Here is a 26981-nt window from a genome sequence, read left to right on the forward strand (position 1 = left end):
CGGGTGAAAATGTCCGCCCAAAATTTTAAAAGTTGACGCCCAAAATTCAAAAACAATTGAACCAAAGTGAATGAAATTGTTCACAGATATTGGAACCATAAGGGAACCAATGGAAGGGAATACCTGTTTTGCATTTTCCTGGAAAAAATGGTTCGGAGATAAACGAACCTATCCAAACCTTTGATTACGAAATAACAATAGTGCTAGTAACAGTATGTCAGATGCGTGTAAATAACATGAAGAATTGCAACACATCTCTCTGTATGGAGAATACACAAAAATAAAAGATTACGAATGTTTTGTTCGGCGGTAAAGCGGTTTTAGTGGGGGAAACCCCACCAACAATTTTGAAATTTCACGCCCCAAGGTCAAAACCAAGTAAACCGAAGCGAATGAAATTGTACACATATATCATAGACGTATAATGAGGGAATACGAGTTTGGTATTTTCCTGGAGAAAACGGATAGTTACGTCATGGACTCCTCCAAACCCTTCATCACAAAATATTAAAATGTGCTTAGCAATATGCCAGATGTGTGTAAAGAACATGAAGAAATATAAAGGAATTTTCCTTATGGACAATTCGCAAAAAATAAAGGAAAACATTTTTTTTTAATTTTCGGCGGAAAAACTGTTTTAGGAGAGCACATTGCTCACCCCAAATTTCGAAAATTGACGCCGGAAAGGCAAGAAGAATTGAGCCGAAGTGAACGAAAGATTGTCCACATATTGTAAATATAAAACGGGGAATACGGGTTTCGTATTTTACTAAAAAACGGTTTGGTGGTGCACGGACTATACATACGTTTGGTGACGAAATATCAAAAGTGCTAATAACAGTTTGTCATACATGTGTAAAGGAAATACACAATTGCAAAGAAACTTTTTGTATGGACAGTACGAAAGAAGGGGAATACTGTTTTAATATTTTCTTCGGGAAAACGGCTTTAGAAGCGCAAAAGAACCCACACCAAAATGTTGTAAGTCTACGCCGGAAAAGCAAAAAGGGATTTGCCCAGATATTATAGACATAAAATAAGGGAAAACTGGTTTCGACTTTTCCTGGAATTAACGTTTTGGTAGAGCCTAGTCTCCTAATAACCTTTTATCACGAAATATAAAAAGTGCTAGTAACAGTATGTCAGATGTGTGTAAAGGACATGAAGAATTGCAACGAAATATTTTCTATGGACAACACGCAAAAGAAAAATACGATTCGTTTTATTTTCTACGAAAAAAAACGGTTTTAGGAGGGCAAAAGAAACCACACCACAATCTTCAAAGTTGAAGTCGGAAGAACAACTGGACTGAAGTGAATGAAATTTTTCAAAAAAATTTTTATACATATAAGGAGGGAATACGGGTTTCGTATTTTCCTGGAAAAAACGTTTGGTTGCTGCACGGGTCCCTTCAGCTTTTGATCACGAAAATTAAAATTGCTAGTATTAGTATTTTTGATGTGTGTAGAAAACAACCAATTGCAACGAAACTTTTTGAAAGGACAAAACTGAAAAAAATCAATTAATACCAGTTTTTATTTTCTGGGGAAATACGGTTCTAGTGGGGGTAATCCCCAACCATAATTTCGAAAGTTGACGCCCCAAAGGGAAAGGGAAATGAACCGAAGTGAATTACATTCTGCAAATATATTGTAGACGTAAAATGAGAGAATGCGGACCCCTCCAATCCTTTCATCACAAAGTTTCAAACAGTCTTAGTAACAGTATGTTAGATGTATGTAAAGGACATGAAGAAATGTAAAGAAATTGTCTTTATGGACAATACGCAAAAAAATAAAGGAAAAAGGTTTTTATTATATACTGCGGAAAAATTGTTTTAGGAGGGCAAACAACTCACTCCAAATTTTGAAAATTGACACCCAGTAGGCGAGAAGTAAAAATAAATGAATGAAATTGTGCACAGATGTTGGATACGTAAAATTAGGATACGAGTTTTATGTTTTCTGAGAAAACACTTGGGTGGGAAACGGACTTACCCAGACCTTTGGTAACGAAATATCAAAAGTGCCATTAACAGCATGTCATATGTATATAAAGGACATGGAGAATTGTAACCAAACCTTTTGTATGGCAACACGCAAAAAACGAATATTTTTTTTTATATTTTCAGCGGAAAAACGGTTTTCGGAGGGCAAAAGAAATATTGAAAGTTCACGCCCCAAAGGCAAGACGAAGTGAAGAAAAACTGATGAAATAGTTCACTGATTTTCTAAACTTAAAAGGAGGGAATACGGGTTTCGTATTTTACTGGAGAAAACGTTTGGGTAGGTTACGAAATTGATGACGAAATTTTAAAAGTGTTTAACAGTATGTGTAATGTGTGAAATCGACATGCCGAAACGCAACGGAAGCTTCTGTATGGACAAAATGCAAAAATTCAATGGATATGCAGTCTTTATTTTCTGCGGAAAAACTTATTAGTAGAGAAGCGCAAACCAAAAATTATGAAACCTGATGCCAAAAGCGAAAAAGTAATGAACCAAGTGAAATTATGCAGAGATATTGCAAACATAAAATAAGTGAATACGGGATTCCAATTTTCCTGGAAAAAAACGTTTGGGTGCGTCATTGACTCTTCCAAACTTCTCATCACGAATTATCAAACAGCGCTAGAAACAGTATGTGAGATGTGTGTAAAGGACATGAAGAAATGTAAAGAAATTTTTGTTATTTACAATACGCGAAAAATAAAGGAAAACCCCTAGAATAGATTACTTTTTTGAATTTTGAAAAAAATATCTTTATCATTCAGATCCTTTATTATGATTATTATTACTATTACTATTATTATTATTATTATTATTATTATTATTATTATTACTGTTATTATTATTATCACATATTATTTTTCGTTAGTCCTCAGAGCAATTAACACTTAGCTGCAGGGGTGAAAGTGCGTGGGAACGTTGGGAGACTCCGTCCCTCACCGACAAAAAATATGTACGGCGTCCCAGAAGTTCCTAAGAATTTACAATGGGCAAATGTGGTCTAGCTTTTCCAATGTGGTCTTCCTAGACGCAGGTAAATATAATATAACTCCGTCTAATAAATCATTATGGAGATGGCATGGATTAGGGAAAGGCTTTGAGCCTCAAATCACGGTCCTTGCATTTCTAATCCCTGCTATGGCTGATATTAAAATAACTCAGTTGAGAATGCTCCAAGTGCATTGCGAGAGCAAACATAAAAAGAATGGAGAGATGGAGCTGGAAGGATAACTGTCATTCTCTCTACCTGTAAAAGTAAATCTTTTATCCACACCTTCTTCTTTTTCTCGGAAAAATTAGCAAAATATCTTCTCTCTATGGTATATACTTCTCGAGATATGGTTGCTTAAATATCTAGAAATATGACCTTTTTGGCCAATATCTCGGGAACGGTAGGAAGTTGGCCAGTAGACAGTTAATCAGTGACCTCCACTTACTATTTGGTACCAAAATGTTTACCATCCTCTTAGGTATTGATCAACATTAATATGATCTCGGTGTGACTTACGGTTCCCGAGATGGCTCCTTATATCTCCCGAAATCGGATCTTTGGTCAATATCACAGTAAGTCTGTAAGTAATGGAGAGATGATATAGGTTTTATTCAATACCTAAGATAATGGTAAACATTTTGGTACCGATATTAATTGGTGGCCATTGGCCAAACTAGTGGCAATTGCACAGTGGCCCAAAGTTACTATTTGGTACCAAAATATTTACTATCCTTTTAGATATTGATCAACACCAATATGAACTCCCTATGACCTACGGTTCCCGAGATATAGATATATTTAAATATCTGGAAATTGGCAATTTTTTGGCCAGCATCTCGGCTACGGTAAGAGTGGCGCGAAAAAAAATTAGTAACTTTCTGTGATATTTTTTGCTGCTTTTTCATATGCAGGGTTCAAAATTGAAAAAAATCGCAAATAACAGACAGACGGACAGAAAGACAGACATACGTACACTCAGAAATACAGAATTCAGTAAAGAACTTTTTAAGTGCATTTAACATGGTTTCTTGTATGTAGTGATTGAAAGCTCTGCATTCAGATCAAGTTAGAAATCTTATAGAATATATATGTTTGGCCTGGAACGGGCTGTTTTTCTTATCCTAATAGTAGGATGTCCAATGTCGCTTGGCATTAATAATGGTCTGGAACCTTCTCGGCATCCCTCCAATGAGAGCCCGAAGGCAACGCTCTCTGTCAGAAACTTCTTCAAAGGCATCAGAAATAAAATTTCACAATTCTGTTTTAGTGCTGGGTGACGGATTAGGCCAGATTTCCTTCATAATTCTTTTAACTTCCGCACACATGTTCCCGATCGGGTCATGTCGGCACCACGTGGGAACCAATCCAGAATATTAAGATCGCACTGTTGCGAGTACCAATTCTGATCCACCCGAGACATATGGACGGGTTAATTGCAGCTGTTTCCGTAGAATGTTCACATACTGCCCACCGTTAGATATCACTCTATCTGATGGAATGCACGTAATCCCTTTGATATCAAGAAAAGCTAGGATAACACAGAAACACGCTCACAATATCGTCTGTGGTAGACATAACGTGAGGTCTATAAATGGTTGCTTTTGCTCTACACACGTTATGGTCATGAACGTTCAGGGACAAACATCCATTCATCTATGAAGATCACATCGTTTCCATTTCGATGGCTGTTCGTCTCTGCAAAATTCAAGATGCACGTCAATATGATCCTCTGGGAGTACTTCCTTTCTTGCAGCATTACAAGCATGAAAACCCGCTGTCCTAAGCTACCTTCTAGCAGTAGATCGTAAAGCATTGAAATTCGCTGGCGGTAAATGTCTGAGTACCCGGGAGGTCGTATGTGGTCTCTGCTGTGCAACAGCAATGAGTCGACTATCTTGCTCTTGTGGTGCAACACGTTTTCTCTGTATGTCTAGCAGATTCCCCAGTGTCTCGATATCGCATTAACCATTGTTGAGCAGTCTTTATGGAAACTCCAACTCATCTCTGCTTGACAACATTGAAGCACACTTTTTTCAAAAATGCGACCTTTGGATTCTCATCCATTATTTACAACCAGAAACGGCGGGACTGTCTGGGCTGCTTGGGCTACAGCCCAATCTATTTTTAGGGAAATATTAATTAAAACACTTACGACATACTGAGAATGATAATAGAAATTACGTAATAAATAATCACTCTCAGTTTTTCATTGGTGTTAAATTTGACAACGATGAAATAATAAAAATAATGATCTTCCTCCAAAGACTGTGTGTGCTGCTTTTATTTTTTGTTCCTGATCCTCAGGCCTTTTCCTTATTCCTTCCCCTTTCAACTACCTCGCAAACACTGAAAAGACAATATTCTGTCAAATAAGTTAGAGTAAAATAAAAGGACCATTGACAGTAAAGTTTCCTTTTCGCTTTGTTGCTTCTCTGCTTCTCACCCAACCCTGTTAAACTCGGTGTTCATCGAGTGAGTAACAACGAACAGATACAAAAACGAAAAAGAAAAAAGAAACTTATTTTTCGGCACTTAGAATCAAGTATAGTCGAAAAGATCTTTTGCTTGGTCCATAAGATTCCGCTCTACTCTCCTACACTTTATTTAGGTTTATTAGAGAACCTTCTGCTTTGAAACAAATATATAGAACACTAAAAATTATAAATTATTTTGCTGGTGAAAATTATTCTTTTAATTCTAATGTCCCTCTGGTGCATATTCCTCGAACGAAAGAGTACGAGAAAAAGAGAATTAAAAAAGACAATAACAAGTTCGTGTGTAATAGCATATTTTTAAATTTTCCTTCGCAGAACATTCTTCCAAACAACTACAGGAAAGTAATATATGTCCTGAATCTGAAGTGATGAATAGAGAAGCAGAAGTATCGAATCATCCCTTCCAGTCAAAATTTAACAACTTGAAGTTTAAGATAAAACTTTGGGAAACGACAAAGATTTAACTTTCAGTCCTACATTTCGGTTAAAAGGAATCCCTAAAACGCTTGATACGAGAAAATACTTAAACTGATCATGTTCAGCATTGAAAGGATATTAGCGTGGAAAATACTTTGAAGCCCACGACTCTTTATTAAATACCATGGTTAGAGGATTTGAGGATTGATTGAAGATTCTCTTTGCTGTTTAATAACACTAATGGAAAATCTGTTCATATATCCCCAATTTTAATCTAAATATACACATTTTGATATTTTAAAAGCACAGTTTAAAATGCTTTCCTCAATTCACCGAACTAAAAGTGATCCTTTAAACGTCATTGAAGGTGTTCAAGATAAGTTTGTCTTGTTGAAATCTGGACCAAAATAGATAACTCATTAAGTTTTCCGAAGTTAATAGACTAACAATGCTTTACGTTACTGTCCCTTTGACCTCAGTGACACCAGAAAGACTATTTTCGACTCTCCGTAGAATTAAATCTTATTTTCGGAATACCCAACATAGATTAACCCCTTCAGACCTGATTTTTTTTAAGCTTGAAAAAAATATTTGTTGTGGTTCTTAAACGCATTGGGGTCTTCTGATGCAATTTTGCTTGAAATTTTGTTTTTCTTACCCATAGTTCTCCAGATATTTTAAGTGCACAAATGTGTACATCTGGACTCCACTGTAATATAAATTTTTAGTTTTTATATAGCATTGGTGTCCCGTTGTGCACATTTGTGTACATTAAATTTTTATAAGGCTATCGGCCACACTGATATTTCTTTTAAAAATAAATAACCGGTGAATCTTCCTCGGTTTCATCATCAGATAAATCGAAATCAGAAATGTCACCTTTCTCCAACATATCTAAAATTTTCTCCGTGGAGAGGGATGGGCTGCTACCAGATGGTTTATCCATGATTCTAATTCGTGTACACACTAACTCAATGTACCATATAATTTATAAGAAAATTTTGGTCTAATGTGGTTGATGTAAGTCCGATCGAAGCTAAAACAAACCAATTCTTACTAATATTATCACCCAAAAACACATACTCAATGAGCTTTCATTAATAACGCATCTGTTCATTACGATCCTCTTGGGCACAATTGTTTACATATTTCAATAACAAATAAAGTTATAACGAATTGCTTGTCATATTTGTAATTTTACCACAAAAGATAACAGATATTCACAAACATACGCAAGCACTTCAAAAAGATATTTCAGAAACGAGAAACTTCTAATTATTGTAATAAAATCGACGAGGTAGTACCTGTTGATAAAACTGCAACACCATGGACTATTTACAATACTTTTATCACATACTACTCACTAGAACGCAGCATCGACTTGTATAACAATGAAGCAAAGCTACACAATTGTAAACAATCGGCCTGTATGCCCACAACAATGTTTTAAGTAGAATTAATGCAATAGAAATTTAATGTACACAATTGTGACCGCCAGGTCTGAATGGGTTAACTACTTGGTGATTCTTCATTCCTACAAAGATCTTCTCGAAGAAGGTATAAAATAAAATAGTACCACTGCCAAGGAGCTCCTATTTTGTTTAGGTGATTTTGAGTTTAACATCCTCTCAGCAGCGAGGCTATATGAGATGGGACCTACGGATTAATCGTGAAATCCGAACCACATGAGCTCTCGCTGGGAACCGAAACCGAGTATCTCACGCTAAAGGCGCGTACGCTAACCACTTTGCCACGATGAAGCGCGGAACTTATATTAGTAAAGAAGAAAGCACATTATAGTGATTTCAGTACAGACAACTAAGTACGACGACTGCTAAATGAATATTTGTAATCTTGAATATATTGTGATAATGGTGAATCTTATTTCATAATGTCATTTTTTAAAATAAAGCATTATCTTTTGTTTAACTCACTACAGTATACAGTTTAAATTTCATACAGTGTGAAAAAGAGAGAATTGATTACAACGCACGATGGGATTTGCTTCCTATCCGATGAACAAAACCGTTCTTGTAAAATTCAGCCGGACAAAGGTTTTCATCTTTAGGCGCCACTGTACAGAACTTGCGTGATTGAGTGATAGCTACACAATAGATTGACAGAATGAAATACTTAATTTTAGTATTGAATCTGCTCTCAGGCAAAAGAGAAGCTGCTCGCAGTCGTGGCTTCTGTGCCTTGTAACATTGTGTTAAAAAACAGACACAAGGCAGTTATAAGTTCCTTAGTTCTTTGAAAAACAACTGGTAAGGCTTTCCTCGTTTATTCAAATCATATTTGCCACAATTTCTATTTGAAGCCTCTTTAATATTTATAAAACCAATATATCGAGAATAACGGAAGAACACAAGAATTCTAATAGATCCCTCTTATCCTTTATAGATTAGAATAGATTACTTTTTTGCAATTGTTTGGAAGAATGTTCTGCGAAGGAAAATGTAAAAATATGCTATTACACACGAACTTGTTATTGTCTTTTTTAATTCTCTTTTTCTCGTACTCCTTCGTTCGAGGAATATGCAGCAGAGGGACATTAGAATTAAAAGAAGGATTTTCACCAGCAAAATAATTTATAATTTTTAGTGTTCTATATATTTGTTTCAAAGCAGAAGGTTCTCTAATAAACCTAAATAAAGTGTAGGAGAGTAGAGCGGAATCTTATGGACCAAGCAAAAGATCTTTTCGACTATACTTGATTCTAAGTGCCGAAAAAAAATTTCTTTTTCTTTTTCGTTTTTGTATCTGTTCGTTGTTACTCACTCGATGAACACCGAGTTCAACAGGGTTGGGTGAGAAGCAGAGAAGCAACAAAGCGAAAAGGAAACTTTACTGTCAATGGTCCTTTTATTTTACTCTAACTTATTTGACAGAATATTGTCTTTTCAGTGTTTGCGAGGTAGTTGAAAGGGGAAGGAATAAGGAAAAGGCCTGAAGATCAGGAACAAAAAATTAAAGCAGCACACACAGTCTTTGGAGGAAGAACGTTATTTTTATTATTTCAACGTTGTCAAATTTAACACCAATGAAAAACTGAGAGTGATTTATTACGCAATTTCTATTATCATTCTCAGTATGTCGTAAGTGTTTTAATTAATACTTCCCTAAATATAGATTGGGCTGTAGCCCAAGCAGCCCAGACAGTCCGTTTCTGGTTGTAAATAATGGATGAGAATCCAAAGGTCGCATTTTTGACAAAAGTGGGCTTCAATGTCGTCAAGCAGAGATGAGTTGGAGTTTCCATAAAGACTGCTCAACAATGGTTAATGCGATATCGCGATACCGGAGAATCTGCTAGACGTACAGAGAATAAGTGTTGCACCACAAGAGCAAGATAATCGACTCATTGTAAGCTTGATCTGAATGCAGTTTTTTCAATCACTACATACAAGAAACCATGTTAAAGGCACTTAAAAAGTTCTTTACTGAATTCTGTATTTCTGAGTGTCCGTATGTCTGTCTTTATGTCCATCTGTCTGTTATTTGCGATTTTTCTCAATTTTGAACCCTGCATATGATAAAGCAGCAAAAAATATCACAGAAAGTTACTAAATTTTTCGCGGCACTCTTACCGTTGCCGAGATGCTGGCCAAAAAATGGCCGATTTCCAGATATTTAAGGAGCTATATCTCGGGAACCGTAGGCCATAGAGAGTTCATATTGGTGTTGATCAATATCTAAAAGAATAGTAAATATCTTGGTACCAAATAGTAACTTTTGGCTACTGTGCAATTGCCACTAGTTTGGCCAATGGCCACCAATTAATATTGGTACCAAAATGTTTACCATTATCTTAGGTATTGAATAACACCAATATCATCTCTCTATTACTTACTGACTTACTGTGATATTGGCCAAAGATCCGATTTCGGGAGATATAAGGAGCCATCTCGGGAACCTTAATTCACACAGAGATCATATTAATGTTGATCAATACCTAAGGGGATTGTAAAGATTTTGGACCAAATAGTAAGTGGTGGTCACTGATTAACTGTCTACTGGTCAACTTCCTACCGTTCCCGAGATATTCTCCAAAAAGGTCATATTTCTAGATATTTAAGCAACCATATCTCGAGAAGTATATACCATAGAGAGAAGATATTTTGCTAATTTTTCCGAGAAAAAGAAGAAGGTGTGGATAAAAGATTTACTTTTACAGGTAGAGAGAATGACAGTTATCCTTCCAGCTCCATCTCTCCATTCTTTTTATGTTTCCTCTCGCAATGCACTTGGAGCATTCTCAACTGAGTTATTTTAATATCAGCCATAGCAGAGATTAGAAATGCAAGCACCTTGATTTAAGGCTTAACGCCTTTCCCCTAATACATGGCATCTCTGTCAAGATTTACTAGATAGAGGTATATTATATTTGCCTGCGTCTAGAAAGACCACATTGGAAAATCTTGAAAGTAACATTCTTGAACGAAAGGCTACATTCATGTACAACAGACATTATCAAAAACTAAACCTCTGTTTTAGTTTAGCACTGTATCACATTTCTCCTTAGTTCTTTCTCAAATCAATAGTAAACATAAGAAACGACACGCTGTTTTACTTTACTGTCATTACACAATATAAAATTTAAAATTGAGGTAATGTTATAATGTTTTCTGTCGTTTGTATTCTCTCTTTATCTTCAAAGTTTAGTAAGTAATACGAAGTAACAAATTATAGCCATCTCAGTCTGATATTGCGCGTTGCAACAGTCATGCATGGTATCCTAAATCAAAAATTATCGTTGTTTCGAATGCTGGTATCTGATTCTTTTAAGAACGTATTGTGCATAGCTTCTTTGAATTTTGTGAGTAATTCTCTGTTAATTTTGGTGAAATCACATTTATTAATACTTATACTGATATTAATACTAATAATAATGCTTACTATTACTATTATTTGCATGAAACAATACAATCCTCCTTTTTGTTTTTATTTTTCTCTCACTATTGGACTTCTTATCAAACGCACATGGGGACTTGGGTTACATTTGAATGGTCGGTTCCATTCTTCATAGTTTGTCTCTTACATGAAAGCAATTGCGAAAAATTACATTGTAAATTTTTTAATGTGTATGTTACATATGCTATGAATATAACTAAATACAAGCTAATTCTCAAAAATCTGTTTAATTACTCCATACCGTAAACGTCGACAACACCTAGTGGCCCATATACTGATAAATGTCGATCCTAGATATAGAGACATGCTAAAGTATTGCCTCTAGTGTGCCACTGGTGGCAGTGTTCGTCGGGTCTAAACAGAAATGTAGAGTTGGGGTGTTGAAGTTACCACCGCGTAACACCAAGGACATAATTTTGGTCCGCGCTCCTTTGATTCGTCACGTAGAATCGCAAAGGGACCAACACGAAGTATCAGCAGTAATCTCCAGGCGGTTATTATTATACGGCATATTATTTGTCCCGACGAATTGATCCAGAAGTGAGAACCGACGCTCAAGAGTAAGATCCAACTCTACATTATGAAGTTAAAAATCTTGAGATGAGTGCACATAATTGTATGAATTTAAGTAGAAACTGTAACAGATCATTATAAAGTTAATATGAGAGAACTATTAAACAAAATAAACAGAAACGCGTCATTTTCTAATATAATTACATGGCGAGTTCATTTTATCTGATCCGAAGCTGTTATCGTCGAATATACACGATTAAAGGAGGTCTGATTGGCCAACTTAAAAAGACTTCGGCCATTTATACCTCTACATGTGAATTGTTCTCCGTCGCCACCATCGGAAATACGGGTTTCTTACATTCCTGAAAAAATAAAACCATTTAGGTATGACACAGACCCCTCAAAAACTTTGATCGTGAAATATCAAAAGTGCTAATAACAGTATGTCAGAAGTGCTGCAAAAGCATGAAGAATTAGAACGACACATTGTGTAGGGACAATACGCAAAAAATAAACGAATAGTTTTTTTGTGTTCTGCGGAAAAACTGTTTTATGGAGACAAAAGCGCTCAATCAAAATTTTGAAACTTGAGGTTTAAAAGGCAAGAAGAAGTACACTGAATTGAATGGATTTGTATACAAATATTGTAGAAGTAAAATGAAATAATTGGGATTCGTAATTTCCTGGAAACAAAGCGGTTGAGTGAGGCAGGGACCTTATAAACCGTTGATTACGAAATATCAAAACTGCAAATAAGCATATATAAGACGTTCCTATAGAATATGGAGAATTTCACTGAAACTTCGTATAAGGAAAATTTGCAAAAAATATGGACACTTTGCAAAACAATGACATTTGTTTTAATTTTTGCAAAAAAAAAAAAACAATGTTGATTCCTAGGCCCCATCCTAAACAAGTAACTATTGCCGTAATTACACCGCACTCGCGAATAGCTTTGCTTGCACTCGCATCTCTCGACTTGCCTCACTGTTAACTGGGCTCGCGCTCACTCGTGCTTTTGCTCACTTCTCTCAACTGAGCTCGCCCTCACTGAGGCTCGCTAGTAACATTAACCCACAAACTAATATCACACATCTGGTATGCGACGTGCAATTAATAATGTCACATGCAGAATAAAGAATCCACGAATGAAAAATTATTTATTTAAATTCAACATGCAATTACCCATTTTTACTATATTTCTAGTTAATTACATATAATTTTATTTATTCCAATGTTATGTATTACAATCAATAACTAATTTATTCAATACGGAGGAAATAAGCTTATATAACATGTTGCAATACACAATGTGATCAATATGTAAATTTACACACACGAAATTACACATGTAAACTTAAAAACGAATGGCTCGGTGCAATAAGGAGCTAACTTCCAAAAAGTTGTTTTCGACATATTAGCATTTGAAAGTTTGAAAAAATCCATATATCGGAATGTTTGTTATAATGTTGTGAAATTCATTCGTAAGCATGACTGAAGTTTCTAGTTTATGTAGACACATACAATTGCGTACCACTTTAAATGCATAGTGTGTTAAATTTGTCCTTTTGGAGTTCAATATTACTCATTGTTGGTTAGCTCCTTATTGCATCAAAATATTGGGTGTGCGTTCTGTTGAATAACAACTAACAGAAATGCATGACCATTATATTGTGAAAAAAAACAGGCATAATAATGATAAATCAAACTTTAGTAGGTAAGGAAAACAAAATAATTTATAAACTTAATGCATATGTAGTGCCTTGTATTACAATATTCTCAGCAGAGACACCAAATAGTTGTATATTAATGCACATCACTAGTAAACTTAAATTCAACCGAGGCAGACCCTTCTTATGAGTCAGTCATCAAGTTCATCCAACATTAGTACACTCTCCTCTCCAGCTACTTATGTCGGAACATGGATGCAATAAAAACTGTGATATATTGGGGAGATCCAATCCAATAAGCACATTAGGTCAGAGTATTTCCGGAAATCGATGGAAATTTCTTCCTGGTACTTGCATCGCAAATTACTGAGATTCACTTCCGGTAGAGGGTGGCCTCGTTTCATTAGGATACATGTAGTCCATACAGGTGCTTCGTTCTGAAACAAATAGCTCACTTGAAAAACGTGGAGAATAGCAGATTTCGTCTTAAGTATGTCTGCCTCTGAAACCTTGAGAGGTTCCTTGGTGTCTGTGGTTGTTTGCTTGGTAATTTATGACACAAGTGGTGTGAGATCCTTGAACTCGGTTTACTGCATACGTGTTACATGATTTTCTATTATAAGTTTTCTTGAAGATTTTCCAGTTTCTGTAAAAGTGTTTGGGTGGTTATGATGCCTACCCCTTCCATCGGCTTGGGCTGTGACGTTCCCACCCTTGACTTGTTCCTGAAATAGCCGTATTCGTTTTCAGCTACGGCAGAGGCCGTGAACTACAAGAAAATAATTCTTGTACACACTAATACCTAAACCAGCAATTTTCAAATTATAGACAAACGTGAATGATCTCCCGGAAGATTGTTTCTTTGTGTAGGAGTGTTTCGTTTTCTGATTTCTCGTATTTTACATGAGGTAAGTATTTTCGTTGCATAATCAGCCACGTTCCCAAATGAGTCAAAAATAAATTCTTCGTCTTCCGGTATTTTCTTCCAGCATTTTTGGACATGATGATGATTTAACTACTTTCCTGGCTGGAACGACATCCTTAGAATGACAGGAAGAGCACTGCTTTCCTTTATTTGTCGTTTTCTTACTTCTTGTTTTCTTATTTCTTAACTCTATCCTGGTTATCTCGCTCACATTGTCTGTTTGTGGTTGGATAATTTTTCACAGAAGATCCATCTGTCGTGCTTGTGATGCGCCGGTCATCCTGGAAAGGATAACAGTATCAAAATTTCTTTCAAAAATTCACACTGGATGCCTTTCAACAGGACATTACAAATTACAAAATAATCCATCAGACAATTTTTCTGACTACAGTATTATTGATGCCACTGCATTTCTAAACCGACGCTTCAATCCCGTGATTTCTTCATGCCATCCTTATTCCATAGCATTTACCGCACCGTTCTTGACGTTACATTGTCAGAATTCATCATTATTACAGAAAACTGTACATGGGCAATGCCATTTTCTTCGTGGTTAATCATTTCAGCAATATAGCGCTAACTTGCATTCATCATGTTAGCACCTGTTGCCATAAGAAAATGTTCATGATTTTTCTGTACCAACTTGCAAGAGTCCTGAAGAATGCATAGTGAAATGATTTGTGTATTAACATGCACGACACAACTCACATTAACAAACCATTTTTTTAGCCCAAGTCTGAGGCAATAAGGTGTTAACCAACATTTTAGCAAGATATGACAAATAAAACGTTGTTTCTTACCTCAGAGCCTGCGCTTACGCTGCTCGACACTCCACAGACATACACTGGGTCACCAAAGCAGTTGTCACCGAGTAGAAAGTCATCTTCTTCATTAGAATCAGTATTATGTGTGGAGTTGCTCTGCAGACCTTTCCCCATGGCTGCCATTTTTCTGTGGCTTAACACCTTATTGCACCGAACTTTCCGTTTGTACTGCCTTTTGAAAAAGAATATCACGTGACTGCGCGCGACGGCAACGCAGCACCTTCACCATCTTTTAGTGGATGAAGCAGATGTTCATTCCCTAAGTATTGCACGGTGTATCTTAATTTTGACCAAAGTGAGGGTTAACTCCTTATTGCACCGAGCCCTTCAAATATTAAAAATAATAAGTTTTTCTTCTTAATTATGTATGAAGATAAATGCCTGGAAACTATTCCATGTAGATATCGCTATAATTTTCCACAGCTTACCATAACGTCTTCTGTTTTAAGATTATCTGGAGATGCTACTAAGAGTAATTAGCATTTCCTGAATGAGTAATCGCTGCTATAGTATGTTCATAAAGTTCGCTTATGGTCTTTTTCACGCTCAAGAGGCATCTGCTATACGGAACTTTAAAAACACGAAATCCAATACCTGGCAGGGTTTTTCTTTTGTTATATTAAATAGAGTTTGGAATATATTCTCATAGGCTCCTCTTCTAATCATAGCTTTTCTAAACTAGCTATATATTTCTATTTCGTTTAAAATAGATTGAAAAGTGCTAATTCCCTTCTATGAAACTTTACATATAAGTAGTTGAATGGTAATCAAAGGGAGTTTGACAGTATGTTAGTACACTTTAATCTGTGCTTTGTTAGAAAGGTGTTGAAAAGAAACGAGTATATCCCTGAAGTGTTTCATAGAAGAAAAGAAAATTTTATTCTCGTTACAGAAATAATTAAAATCCGACAAAGATTGCATCACATAAGTAGCTTACCCTTTTACTGTGTTATATTTGCTATGTTAAATTTGTGCTATAAAAGAAAAATGTTACGAAACCTGTTTACAAAAATCGAGTTTTATCATACCTAACCTGCTCTGCTATATTAAATAAGGGAAAGAGTATTCTTCATAGTCTTTATATTCTCTGGTGTATTCAATAGAGGTTGAAAAGGGGCTCCTACTCCTTTATTGGTATAACGAGTTCCAGAGTGTGTATCATTTCTACTATGTTACTTAAGTGTTTAATAAGATAACGAATACACGTCTCACCTTAGGGAAAATAGTCAATAGAAAACGTTTCGAAATCCGGTTGCTGAAAATCAGTAAAATTTCAATAAAATTGCGCTAAATAGATAACATCCTCTTTTAGTGTGTAATCTCTACCATGTTCAATAGAGGTTGGAAAATGTGTAATACACTTCTGTCAGCATGACGAGTTCTATACTATGTGTAAACTCTACTATGTTAAATAGGAGTTGAAAAAGGTTAACAAAAAAAAACGACTATACCCCTATACTCTTTTAACACTTTAGAAAAAAGGGTTATAAAACAGAACAAATAGTTACTGTGTTTGATTACAAATATCACTGAAAATCCGATAAAAGTGTTTTAGATTGGTTATTTTCACACTACTGCATTGGTATATGTATATATGATTGCATCAATGTATTATCTTTCACTATAATAATTTATTTCTTCACCAGTGATATGTCGACAACCACCTAGTCCAGGTCTATGTGAAGCCGATATTCCAAGTTTTTTCTATGATTGGGAAAGCAAAAGTTGCGAAATGTTTTCATATGGTGGATGCGGAGGAAACGACAACAGATTCGAAACAAAAGAAGAATGTGAAATGTTTTGCGGTAAGTCCTTAACTTAGAATATATTACTTTGGTGTGCTACAAAACTATTTACATTCTTGTTCTTCTTAGTATTTTTATTATTATTAAGTTATTATTATTATTATTATTATTATTATTATTATTATTATTATTATTATTATTTTGTGGATTAACATTATGGCGCCAACCTGAGGTCCGTGCTTCATTATGTTCATATAATTTCTTTATTTTATATTCTTATCCAGGACTGAGGACATCTCCTTTAAAGATGTTTTTAATTGACTCATAACAATTTACTTGTACGCTTTTGTATTTAGAAACTATAAGAATATTTAAGAACCAAAACGTATTTAGCACACCTGAGGTCCGTACGGACCCTACGGTTTTCCATGCTCCCATATGTGCAGACAGATAAATAAAACTTGCTAATTCGTATTTCCTAACAATGACAACCAAAAAAAAAAAAAGCAATGCAAATATTTATTCCTCTGTCAAGTGAGTTGTGTTGTTATAAAAATGTCAGAAAATGGCAGTACGATTTTTGTATTATTATTCTACTACAATTTGGATACCTTACTGTATGTTACTATACAGGCATTTTTGAAACATATTCTTTTTAACAAAAAGTGTAGTTCCTGTATAATAATTGTGAAGAAATTGTTTATTTTGTTTATATTGCAATATTGCCGGAGTATATTACTAGTCACAAATACAGAAAATGATGCGTTTTAGGTTAAAATTGCATTGAGAAAGGTATGTTGTTTAGTTGCAGTGTCTCCTCTATGACTGTCGTAGAAAGCGTTCTGAGGATGTTAGAAGTAACTGACAGCGAGACAACTGATTTTAAATCGGACGACAGCCAGTAGAAGTAAGAATGTCAATTGTCTGAGCAACGCAAAGGAGACCAAACTACCAGTAGTTCCAATGAACGTTTCTTAGGTCTGTTTTCTGATTATGATCTTCCGCTGTGTTCTAGCAGAAATCTAGACATGTCAACAGAGCATGGAACAAATACTACAGAATTTACAGATTCACGTGGATGAAACCAGTGATGTGCCGTAAACTATAATTTTACGTCTACGCGATTGTCTACTGTAATCTATACCTAATCTACATTACACCTTTTCCGTGTAGACTATGTAGACAACCACTATCAAATGTAAGGAAGAATTTCGTTGCTCGTTTGTTCATATTTCCTCATTCAGTTGTTTTGCTTCGGTGCAGCGAAAGATTAGGGAAACGACTAACATATAAAAAGTAGAGGGAATTATCTAATCTGTATGTTTACTCTGCTCTGCACATATCACTTCCTTAGATTTTCCACTTCGAGCACTGCTTTTATAATGAAACTTACAAAACTAATTCTCACCTGTGGACTTTCGGTCTTGAAGCTGCTGTATTTGCCATTTATTTTATTTATTTATTTATTTATTTATTTATTTATTTATTTATTTATTTTGCATATTTTACAAAATGCATAATATTTTATATTTTCCTTGATGAAGACGAAACTAAGTATTCGAAAGTTACTATTCGCTGGTCTAGGCATTTTATTTTGTACGCAATTTCGCAAGGTAACGACAAAAGAAAGCTCCTTTATTGTCCACGACGCCATATTAAATTACGTGATGTTGACATATTCTACATAGTGTACGTTGTTTACATTGTCTACGCACAGTTGACACGTAAACGTAAACTATCGTTTTTTACGCGTAGACGCACATCTCTGGATGAAACTCAAGTGCACAGGACCTCAAGGGGCTTCAAACCACCGGAATTAAGTATTCAGAATTTACGACGTGCTTTCAAGATTTCAAACTCCAGAATTAGCAAATCTAATTGTGGACGAAACAGAAGCTGGAATCTATATTAGGAAAACAAATTATTGAAACTCAGAAAGCGACGAAACTGAAATATATGGATTCATAGACTTCATTATTTTGGCCCTAGTGAAAATGAACGTCCAATATTTCAAGCAATTGCGTCGCTGAATTGTTTCTCTTTAGCTTTTGTTGATTCTATAACTTTCAGACTCCTCCAGAGAAACTGAAAACAGATAAGGTATCAGCATTCCATGAACTCTGGGAAATATTCGTTCTGAATTTCCTCGACTTGCACAAATCTAGAAATTTCTAAACAATGGTTCAGTAGCTAGTACCTACATATGGAAGATATTTTGTATGCGTTTACATTCAAACTATGTCCGGAAAATACGGTATAAAAATTCGCTGAGTATGCAATACTGAAACTTTATATTCATGGAGAGACAAAATATATATTTCTCAGCACGAAAGGCATAAACAAGGCTATGTAAAAGACCTGGTGAAGTTACTTGTAAACCCATGGTTAAATAAGCAAGGAAATATAACTACGGAGAATTATTTCACAAGCACCGGGCTAGCTGAGTTTTGCGTCTTTGAGTAACAGCAGTTGGTGGTACAATGAGAAGCCGCAAAAGGGATATACATAGGGAAACTTGTTGAAAGCCGTGAGCGATAAGAAAATACGTAGAAATAAAGAAAATGTACCATAAAAAATTTCAGTAGAATGTATCATAGCACACAAATTTTCCACAATATAATTGTGTGTTGTGTGTGTGTGTGATAGGAAACAATGGATCTCTAAGCTGGAGAATAAAAATTCTTCGTGTTTAGTATGTTCATCTACTAAGTACATATATATATATATATATATATATATATATATATATATATATATATATATATATATATAAAGTAAGCAACTAAAAATAACTCCTAATTAAGAAGTGCCTAATAACGTTATTGATCGGGGTCCGCAGTCATCCCAGGTTGACATTAACGTAATTTCTGAAAGGTTGGCGTCATCAGGTTAATAAACAACTTAGGATATACAGCAAGGATAAACAGGATATACAAGACCATACTGCTACTGTCCTATATTATTATATTCTTCTGATCTTTTCATGATATTTTCCTGTATCAAACATTTCATATGTTTCTCCGTCTTGTCTGTCACTTCAGTATTAGGTATTATTGCTTATGTTTCAGTAATTAATATTGTACTTTTATCAATGTAATTGTGGACTTACCTGTAATTCTTATGCATTATTCACCACCCTACTTTATCATGTCTTTCGCCTGTGGTTCTATCTGTCAAGTTTGTAGCACACGTTGATGAATTTTAATGTGAACCTTAAAGTTTGCAAAATGTTTATGTCTTACGTTGACCTTAATACTTACTTTATATTTTACGTTTAAGGGTAAAATAAAGAAGAGAACTTAAAAACATAATTCCATACCACTTTCTCAAAAAACAACAGTAATATTATTATCAATTGTGTAATCCACAATTCTTTTACTTCTAATTCAATTTTCCTTTTTTGGGACAGCGGTACCATTAAACATTATTTGTGATAACGTCGTTTTCACTATAATTCTATGGTTAGAGAGTGCCTATGAGATTAACCATTCTTCTATGCTGTTGCTGGGATCAAGAACGTCGATCCTGGGGGGTAGTGGTCGTCATCCATAAACTCACGTGGCCCGTATTGTATTTATAAATACACAACATTTGGCATAATTTAAATGTAATTTGTATTAAAATCCTCATACAGATATATATCTTCTGCATCTGAATGGACAACCCCAAATTTACAGAGGAATCGGCAACCTTCGCTGGGCTTCACACAACACTCCTTCTATATTTTTCGGCTGAACTAACATTACATATTGCATCGTTAACTAATTTTGGGACGTAAACCGAAATATATTACCACCTGCAATTCTAACATTCAAGCGATAGTAGGCAACCCCAATACACAGTCGTTGTGGTGGTTGAGCATTAGAATGGCGTTGAATCAAACCTCCCTTTTTCAGAAAGGAAAATATTCTCATAAAAAAGAAAAAAGCTACATAATGCACATAATGCAAAGGTTTATTATAAAGGTCTAACAGCACAAGGAACAAACATCTATAGAAAACGGAAAGAGAGACAAACACAAAATAAGAGACACAAGTGGCGTACCAGATTACCAGGAAGCCCATGCAAGATAAAAAGCTAGACCCACAGTTGTAAACAATTTTTATAATAATAATAATAATAATAATAATAATAATAATAATAATAATAATTATTATTATTATTATTATTATTATTATTATTATTATTATTATTATTAAAAACTCGTTTCGTTTTCAAAATCTCTGACTCTGGATAAGAGTTGTCTCCATATGGCTGTCATGTGTGTACGTTTTGTCAAGGGTGGGCCTAAAGGCCAAAAGAAATGGATATCTCCGAGAGGGTAAAATAATAAAAAAAATATTACGATAAATTCTAGGTCAATGTTCGAAGCACTTGCTGTAGACAGGTGCTTTTTTGTTTAATGTTTTCCGGGACCAGAAAAGTTCTGGCGGCTAAAAAATTACACAATGTAATATTTCAAATTTCAATTGGATTTATTTACATTGTAATTTGTGGTAGTAAAAAATATATTTAGAATACATTATTTTCAAATGTAAGTTTTATTACTTCATCCACCGCAAGCCTTAGGGCGACCCCATACCTTGCCCTCACCCAATTCCGATATCGAAAATTTAGGATAATATGTCCATGTGATATATTTGCCATATCAAATGTTGATGTATGACAATATACATATGGACGAAAGCGATATATCAACATATTCCACAGACCTAGATCCGAGAAATGATGCTTGAAACATACGAGAACCAACAACCAAAATCTAAATATGTTCTTCCAAGTTTGATGGGGAAGGGTATGAACACAAATAAAATATTTAAGCCAAAATGCTGGTAGAATAAGAGAGTAATACTTCCCCTTAATAGGAAACTATTTCTCTAATATACCTTTTGCTTCTACTTCTGATTGTCGTCGCAAATCGGCGACAGTACATATACTTTACATAGTATAGCGATATACTGTACAAGTTTTCACAACCAGCAAACCCGGAAGATCAATTTCCTGTGATATTAAAATTGAAGTTCTTAAAAGAATCGTAATTCATTGTCCATATTTCTATCAGTACTTTTTGCTTCTTGCGGTTGAGCATGGTCACGTTGGAGTGAGTTTTATTTGACATTTGTCTCGCCTCAAAAAATTTTCCCCAACTGAAATCGAGCCTGTTCGAAACAAAGCGAATTCTGGGTGTAGTTTTATGTATTCTGCAAAGGAGACATGAAGACGTGAGGGAAAAGAATACAAAGGAACATATGGGACTTTAATGTCCATTCCACTGCAAGTATACCAATAATAATAATAATAAAGAAGAAGGAGAAGGAAAAGGAGAAGAACAACAACAAGAAAAAATTAAATATATATTCCCGTTCTTTCGGTTTTTTATCCTCGATACTGTGTCTTTCATATATCCTCCTATATTTTTTTGTATTATAACACTGCGCATAAACATGAAAGGTTGGCTGCTTTTTTTTTTTTTTTTTTTACAGCGAACACTAGAAAGTGCAACATTTGTTTGCTGGTAGAGTGCTGAACTCTGTAGTTGAAATGTCTACAAGCAAAAGATGTCACTAACGAGGGACCCGGTTTGAGTTCCGAAGAAGCATGTAATCCGTCTTGTGCCAAAAATGGTTACAAGTTATTGTGCGCCGGCCATACATGTTCAAACCTGTTCGGTCTGGATTGGACGTCGGCTTGGGCTAAAACCTTTAACCGTTCACGCCTATGTCTTGATAGTAAGTCTTGATACTGATATTCGCGGACAGAAGACTAGTTTTGACGAGGCTGTCTTCTCATAAAAATACTGTAGTCTCGTTATCGAGATAAGATGAGATGCTAAAATTGTCTCCTCTCGTGAAAAACATTAAAACTGTTCCATAATATTGGTTACGTTTCTGATAGCTTTCATTTTCCAAATAATGAGGTGATGATTTCGAACCAGCGAAAACGAGCTGCAGACACGAGCTAAATATCAAACTGGATTCGCCTCCGAACTTAACCTAAAAAAAAAAAGGAAATTAGCTCGACACTCCAATCGGATAAATTACCTCTAACTAAGCATGAGCTCATTTTTACCGTTTTCAAATGTTCTACGTTTGCAATCTGCAATTGTGACAAATTTAATTGTAAGTGGAGAAAAGTGTAGAGAGTTTAGAGATCTACAGAGTATTTGTGGTTTGTATATAGCTATGGCAGCTTATGACTCATACGATGCAGAGACAAGCAGCAACTGTTGGTGGGTCGATTCGAAACAACTTTTGGGGAATAGTAATACTGTTGGAAAAACAAAACACCTTTAGATTTTTTGAACACATTGGTGTGGTGTATGTGTGTTTGTGTGGGATGACGATATATACAAAACTTTCCTATTGTTATATCTGTTCTTCCTTGCTGCACATAGACAAGCATTAAGCGCACGTTTTCTGTGTGTCATACCTTCAAAATCACTCTCTAGGAGTCGTGTTAATCTTAGGAAGTAACTCCTTACTTTCTAACTGTTCACTTCGTAATGTTTACAGTTCGAGTATTACCCAATACATCTGATACAATGTTTGTAGTACCTATTTGTAATACAAAAAATTCTCTTCACTAATGTAGATTAGCAAATTCCGAGAAATATTCTAGAAAGTACTAGGTATGTGTAATGATATCGAGCTGCAAGGAACGAGTGATTGCTTTTTTTTTATTGCAGACCTTATTATATCTACACACACACACACAGAGGTCAGCATGCACCGACTTGCGGGCCAAGTGCCTGTACATACACCTCGCACAGAACTCCGAAATGACTTGCGGGGAGCATCTGAAAAACACATGTTTCTACGAAACTGGAGGACTAACAGTAGAGTCAAATCCTTAGACAGTGCATTTATGAGTTAAGCTACGTCATTCTTCAAGTGTGAAAAACTTATAATGATAAGAAATCACTTAACACACGAAGAGTCCCCGAAAGTAGGTGGTCCGTAAGTCAAATAGCAAATACTGTATGTATTTACTGGCTTACAGGCCGACCTCACAAGTGATTCTTTTTACATATTTAAAGTATGTGTTTAAAGAAGCTCGTCCCACATTTGTGACGTGGTAATTCTTTTAAAGAAATTGGCCTCAAATGGCTTGTTTTGTTCTCTGATAGGTTCTGAGAGGATTTTTCCCATATTAGATTTGGCGGTGCGGTTAATGGATGTCCTGCCGAGTGGAATTCGATTCTTCTTTATAGCTTTCCTATCTTTTCTATAGAAATTGACAATACATCGAAATACATATTATGGTCATAAATATAATTTTAGGAATATGAAAAACTTACTGATGTATTATGGCTAAAGATTAGCGTCTTGTAAAAAATAACCTTCAATTGTCTTCAGACCTCATATTTTGTACTTCCTACACACTTCTTTCTTAAATTATACATTGCCTGATTGACTGCTTGAATTGGAGTTTAGCGTTCCTTTCAACAATGAGGTTATATAGACCTGGAACTAAAGCTTAATATGGAATCTGAACCACATGAGATCCCACCGTTCTATAGCAAATATAAACCTTGAGGATAGTTTTATGGTTATAAACATAAATAACTCTCAATTTTGCAAATTTCGATTGTTAATATTCTAAAATCTTGTTGTTTATTAGATTGGATGATTTTTGTTTATGCTCTTTTTCAGCAGCGAGTCTATTTAGAATAGGTCCGACTGTTTAAAGTAGAATATGAACTACTACGTTGCGTTTGACTCTCTCTCACCGGAAATCAAACCCAAGATTGATTGATTTTTGTTTATGCTCTTTTTCAGCAGCGTGTCTATTTACAATAGGACCTACGGTTTAAAGTAGAATATGAACTACTACATTGTGTTTGACTCTCTCTCAGTGAAAATCAAACCCAAGATCTTGCGCATGAACGACACGCAGTTTAGCTACACGAGGAGCACCGCTTGTTTCGGAACAGTTATCCCAGGGAGGACTGAAATACAAGTGCATGGGGATGCAGGCAGTTACGTTTAAAAAGAAGAAAAGAAAAAAGAAAAAATGGTAACCCTCGCTGAGCATTGTCGGAAACATGGTTCGAAGGAAAGAATTACTTACATCCGGAGAAATGCTTTCCTTCAAACAACTCCCTGAAATCTCACTGGGGAGGAAGATTTGTACTTTTATTCATTTCAGAAAATTGCATTTCTAGTTTTATACTTCACAGTTACGCCCGTTAGCAAGGGAGTACTGCAACCCAGTAGCCCACCTGTAAAGTACTTTCTAGGGGCCCACTCACATGTACGTACTGCTCCCTCCCCCGACAATAAAAGGATTGCAGGAAAGGATACGCTGAAAAAATTTAAAATGCATATTAAACACTTTTAAGGATGTACTTTCTCCCCTGACACTAACTGATCTGACATAATGCCCAATAATCCATTCTTCTCTTGCAACTGCACAACCATGTGCACAGACACCATTATTTGATATCTCCCCCTAAAGCAACAATGCCTCACTTGTGCCGTAAACCTTTTATAGGCGCCGAACGAACAAGAAGAAAGAACATTTGTTGGAAATGAATAAACGACGAGTCGCCCCGAAAAAGTATTGGCGCCCTACTAACTCAATATTGTGGGTTGCAAAGGAATAGATTTGTTCCTATCCTATCCGAAGATGAGAAAAATCGAGAAAGCATCCAATGTATCTTGGAACACTAATCGTATTCATGAAATTAAATGAAATTTCATATTCAGTCCTACCTCAACGCGGACAATCCGCGTTCTTTCCCAGTACGAGTTCGTGTCGTTCGAATTCCAGATTGAACTGCAGTTGCACATGTCATATAGTCTTGATGCTCAAAAGAGATTTAAACTCAAACCAAACCGAAAATCGAAGTCAACTTCGTATTCGCTGATTCCTGAAAATGTTAAACTTTGCATACTTTGTTCCGGTAGTGTTCCCAGCACTAAAAACGTGATTCTAAATCCTATACACAGCTCCTCTGTGGCAAAGAAGTTAGCATGCGCGCCTTTGGCGCGGGAGACTCGGGTTCGGTTCCCGGCGGGAGATCATGTGGTTCAGATTTCACGTTAATCAGTAGGTCCACGTCTCATATAGTCTCGCTGCTGAACGGGACGTAAAGCTCAAAAATCAATCAATCAAAATCTATGCTCGTTGATAGGCTAAGTTGAAATGATTATTTGGTTTCTACTTCTATTCAAAACGAAGACAAGAATTTTACAACAGTTCATAATGGAAGCAAGTGTCGGAAATGAAAATGACAGATTTAAGTTTTACGTTCTAAGTATATGCAGGTTATTCTAAAAGAGACAGTGATAATAAGAAATGAATAAACATGGTGAAATGAAAAAAGTGAGAGTTAACAGGTGAAATCTGAAACTCCCCATACACATTGTGTTTGTCCACCACAAAGTCCACTTGGCACGAGCTGGGATCGAGCCACCAATCCCATGCACCAGAGGTGAAGGATCTACATGTCGGAAATGAGAAAACATTTTAATATTGATGGTATCTTCCAATACCGGATTCCTGAAGGATTTGTGTAATTATTTAGATGCCCTGAACTCTTCTGCGAACCTATCATAGAGTTTTGTTATGCTTGGTGATTCTATATACTTTAATAAAGTCGTTTGGACTAAGCATTTTGTGGAATACATTGCCTTGTAAAAAGGAAACAAATAACAATTAACTTTCCCACTATCTTACCATTTTTTATTAATTTTATTTATTTTAAAACATTCTGTTTGATGAAAAGAAACAATTATGATTTAACCCTTAATATACCAAGCCCAAATTACCAACGTAGATTACTAAGCTGGAGTCTTTTAATGACCCCATGCTTTCTTTTATATTTCTCAATAATTTAGTGTGTAAGGTGACTCAAGTTAAGTTCTTTGGGTGTCTAAAAATATATTTAAGTTAATTAATCATAGATAACATGAAATGTGTTTATTTTAGCAGTAGTTATTTACTCATTATTATTTTTATTTTTGTATTTATAAATGTGATTACATATTTTTAGCAAGCGTTTTGTGACTTTCTTTAGAAACTGAATCATCTACAAACTGACTGGATAGTACACGGACTGTTTTGTTTTTCTTTGGTACATAGCTCACCACTGCTATATTGTCTGAAAATATAAATTTTGATGAACACAGACATCTTCCTTTTGCAGTTTCCATCATTGAGGGTATGTCAGGTTTTTTTGTTCTCAAAGTTCCTGTTATGGTAATATTGTTCCTCAGTAAAAATTTAGCTGTTTGCACAGATGTAAAGATGTCTGTAGTTACCCCACTTCCGGACCCAAACAGTGGTCCCATCATTTCACATATTACACGGTGTCCCAAATTTTTATCTCGTGCCCCTCCTGGAAGCGTCCCAGTATAGACTTGCGTGTTGAACTAATATGACGTCTTCACGTCTGGAGCTGCCAAGACCTTGATCCCATATTTTCCTGGTTTCGATTTCATGTGTTGTTTCATTGAACATTTGCCGCGAAATGG

At 35.4% G+C, this 26981-nt stretch overlaps 1 protein-coding gene across 4 annotated transcripts in view; it reads left to right on the forward strand.

The window, feature by feature from the left end:
- LOC145683388 (kunitz-type serine protease inhibitor PPTI-like) overlaps positions 1 to 26981 on the forward strand; it is an 842804-nt gene that overhangs the window by 155621 nt on the left and 660202 nt on the right. For all 4 annotated transcript variants that reach the window (XM_081754720.1, XM_081754722.1, XM_081754724.1 and 1 more), the window contains exon 3: positions 16405 to 16563. In XM_081754720.1, coding sequence (XP_081610846.1) covers positions 16405 to 16563 — 159 coding nt within the window. The remainder of the gene's footprint in view (positions 1 to 16404; positions 16564 to 26981) is intronic.

The sequence above is a fragment of the Thermobia domestica genome, chromosome 4 (genome assembly GCF_964235325.1).
Source record: "Thermobia domestica chromosome 4, izTheDome1.hap1.1, whole genome shotgun sequence".
NCBI lineage: Eukaryota > Metazoa > Arthropoda > Insecta > Zygentoma > Lepismatidae > Thermobia > Thermobia domestica.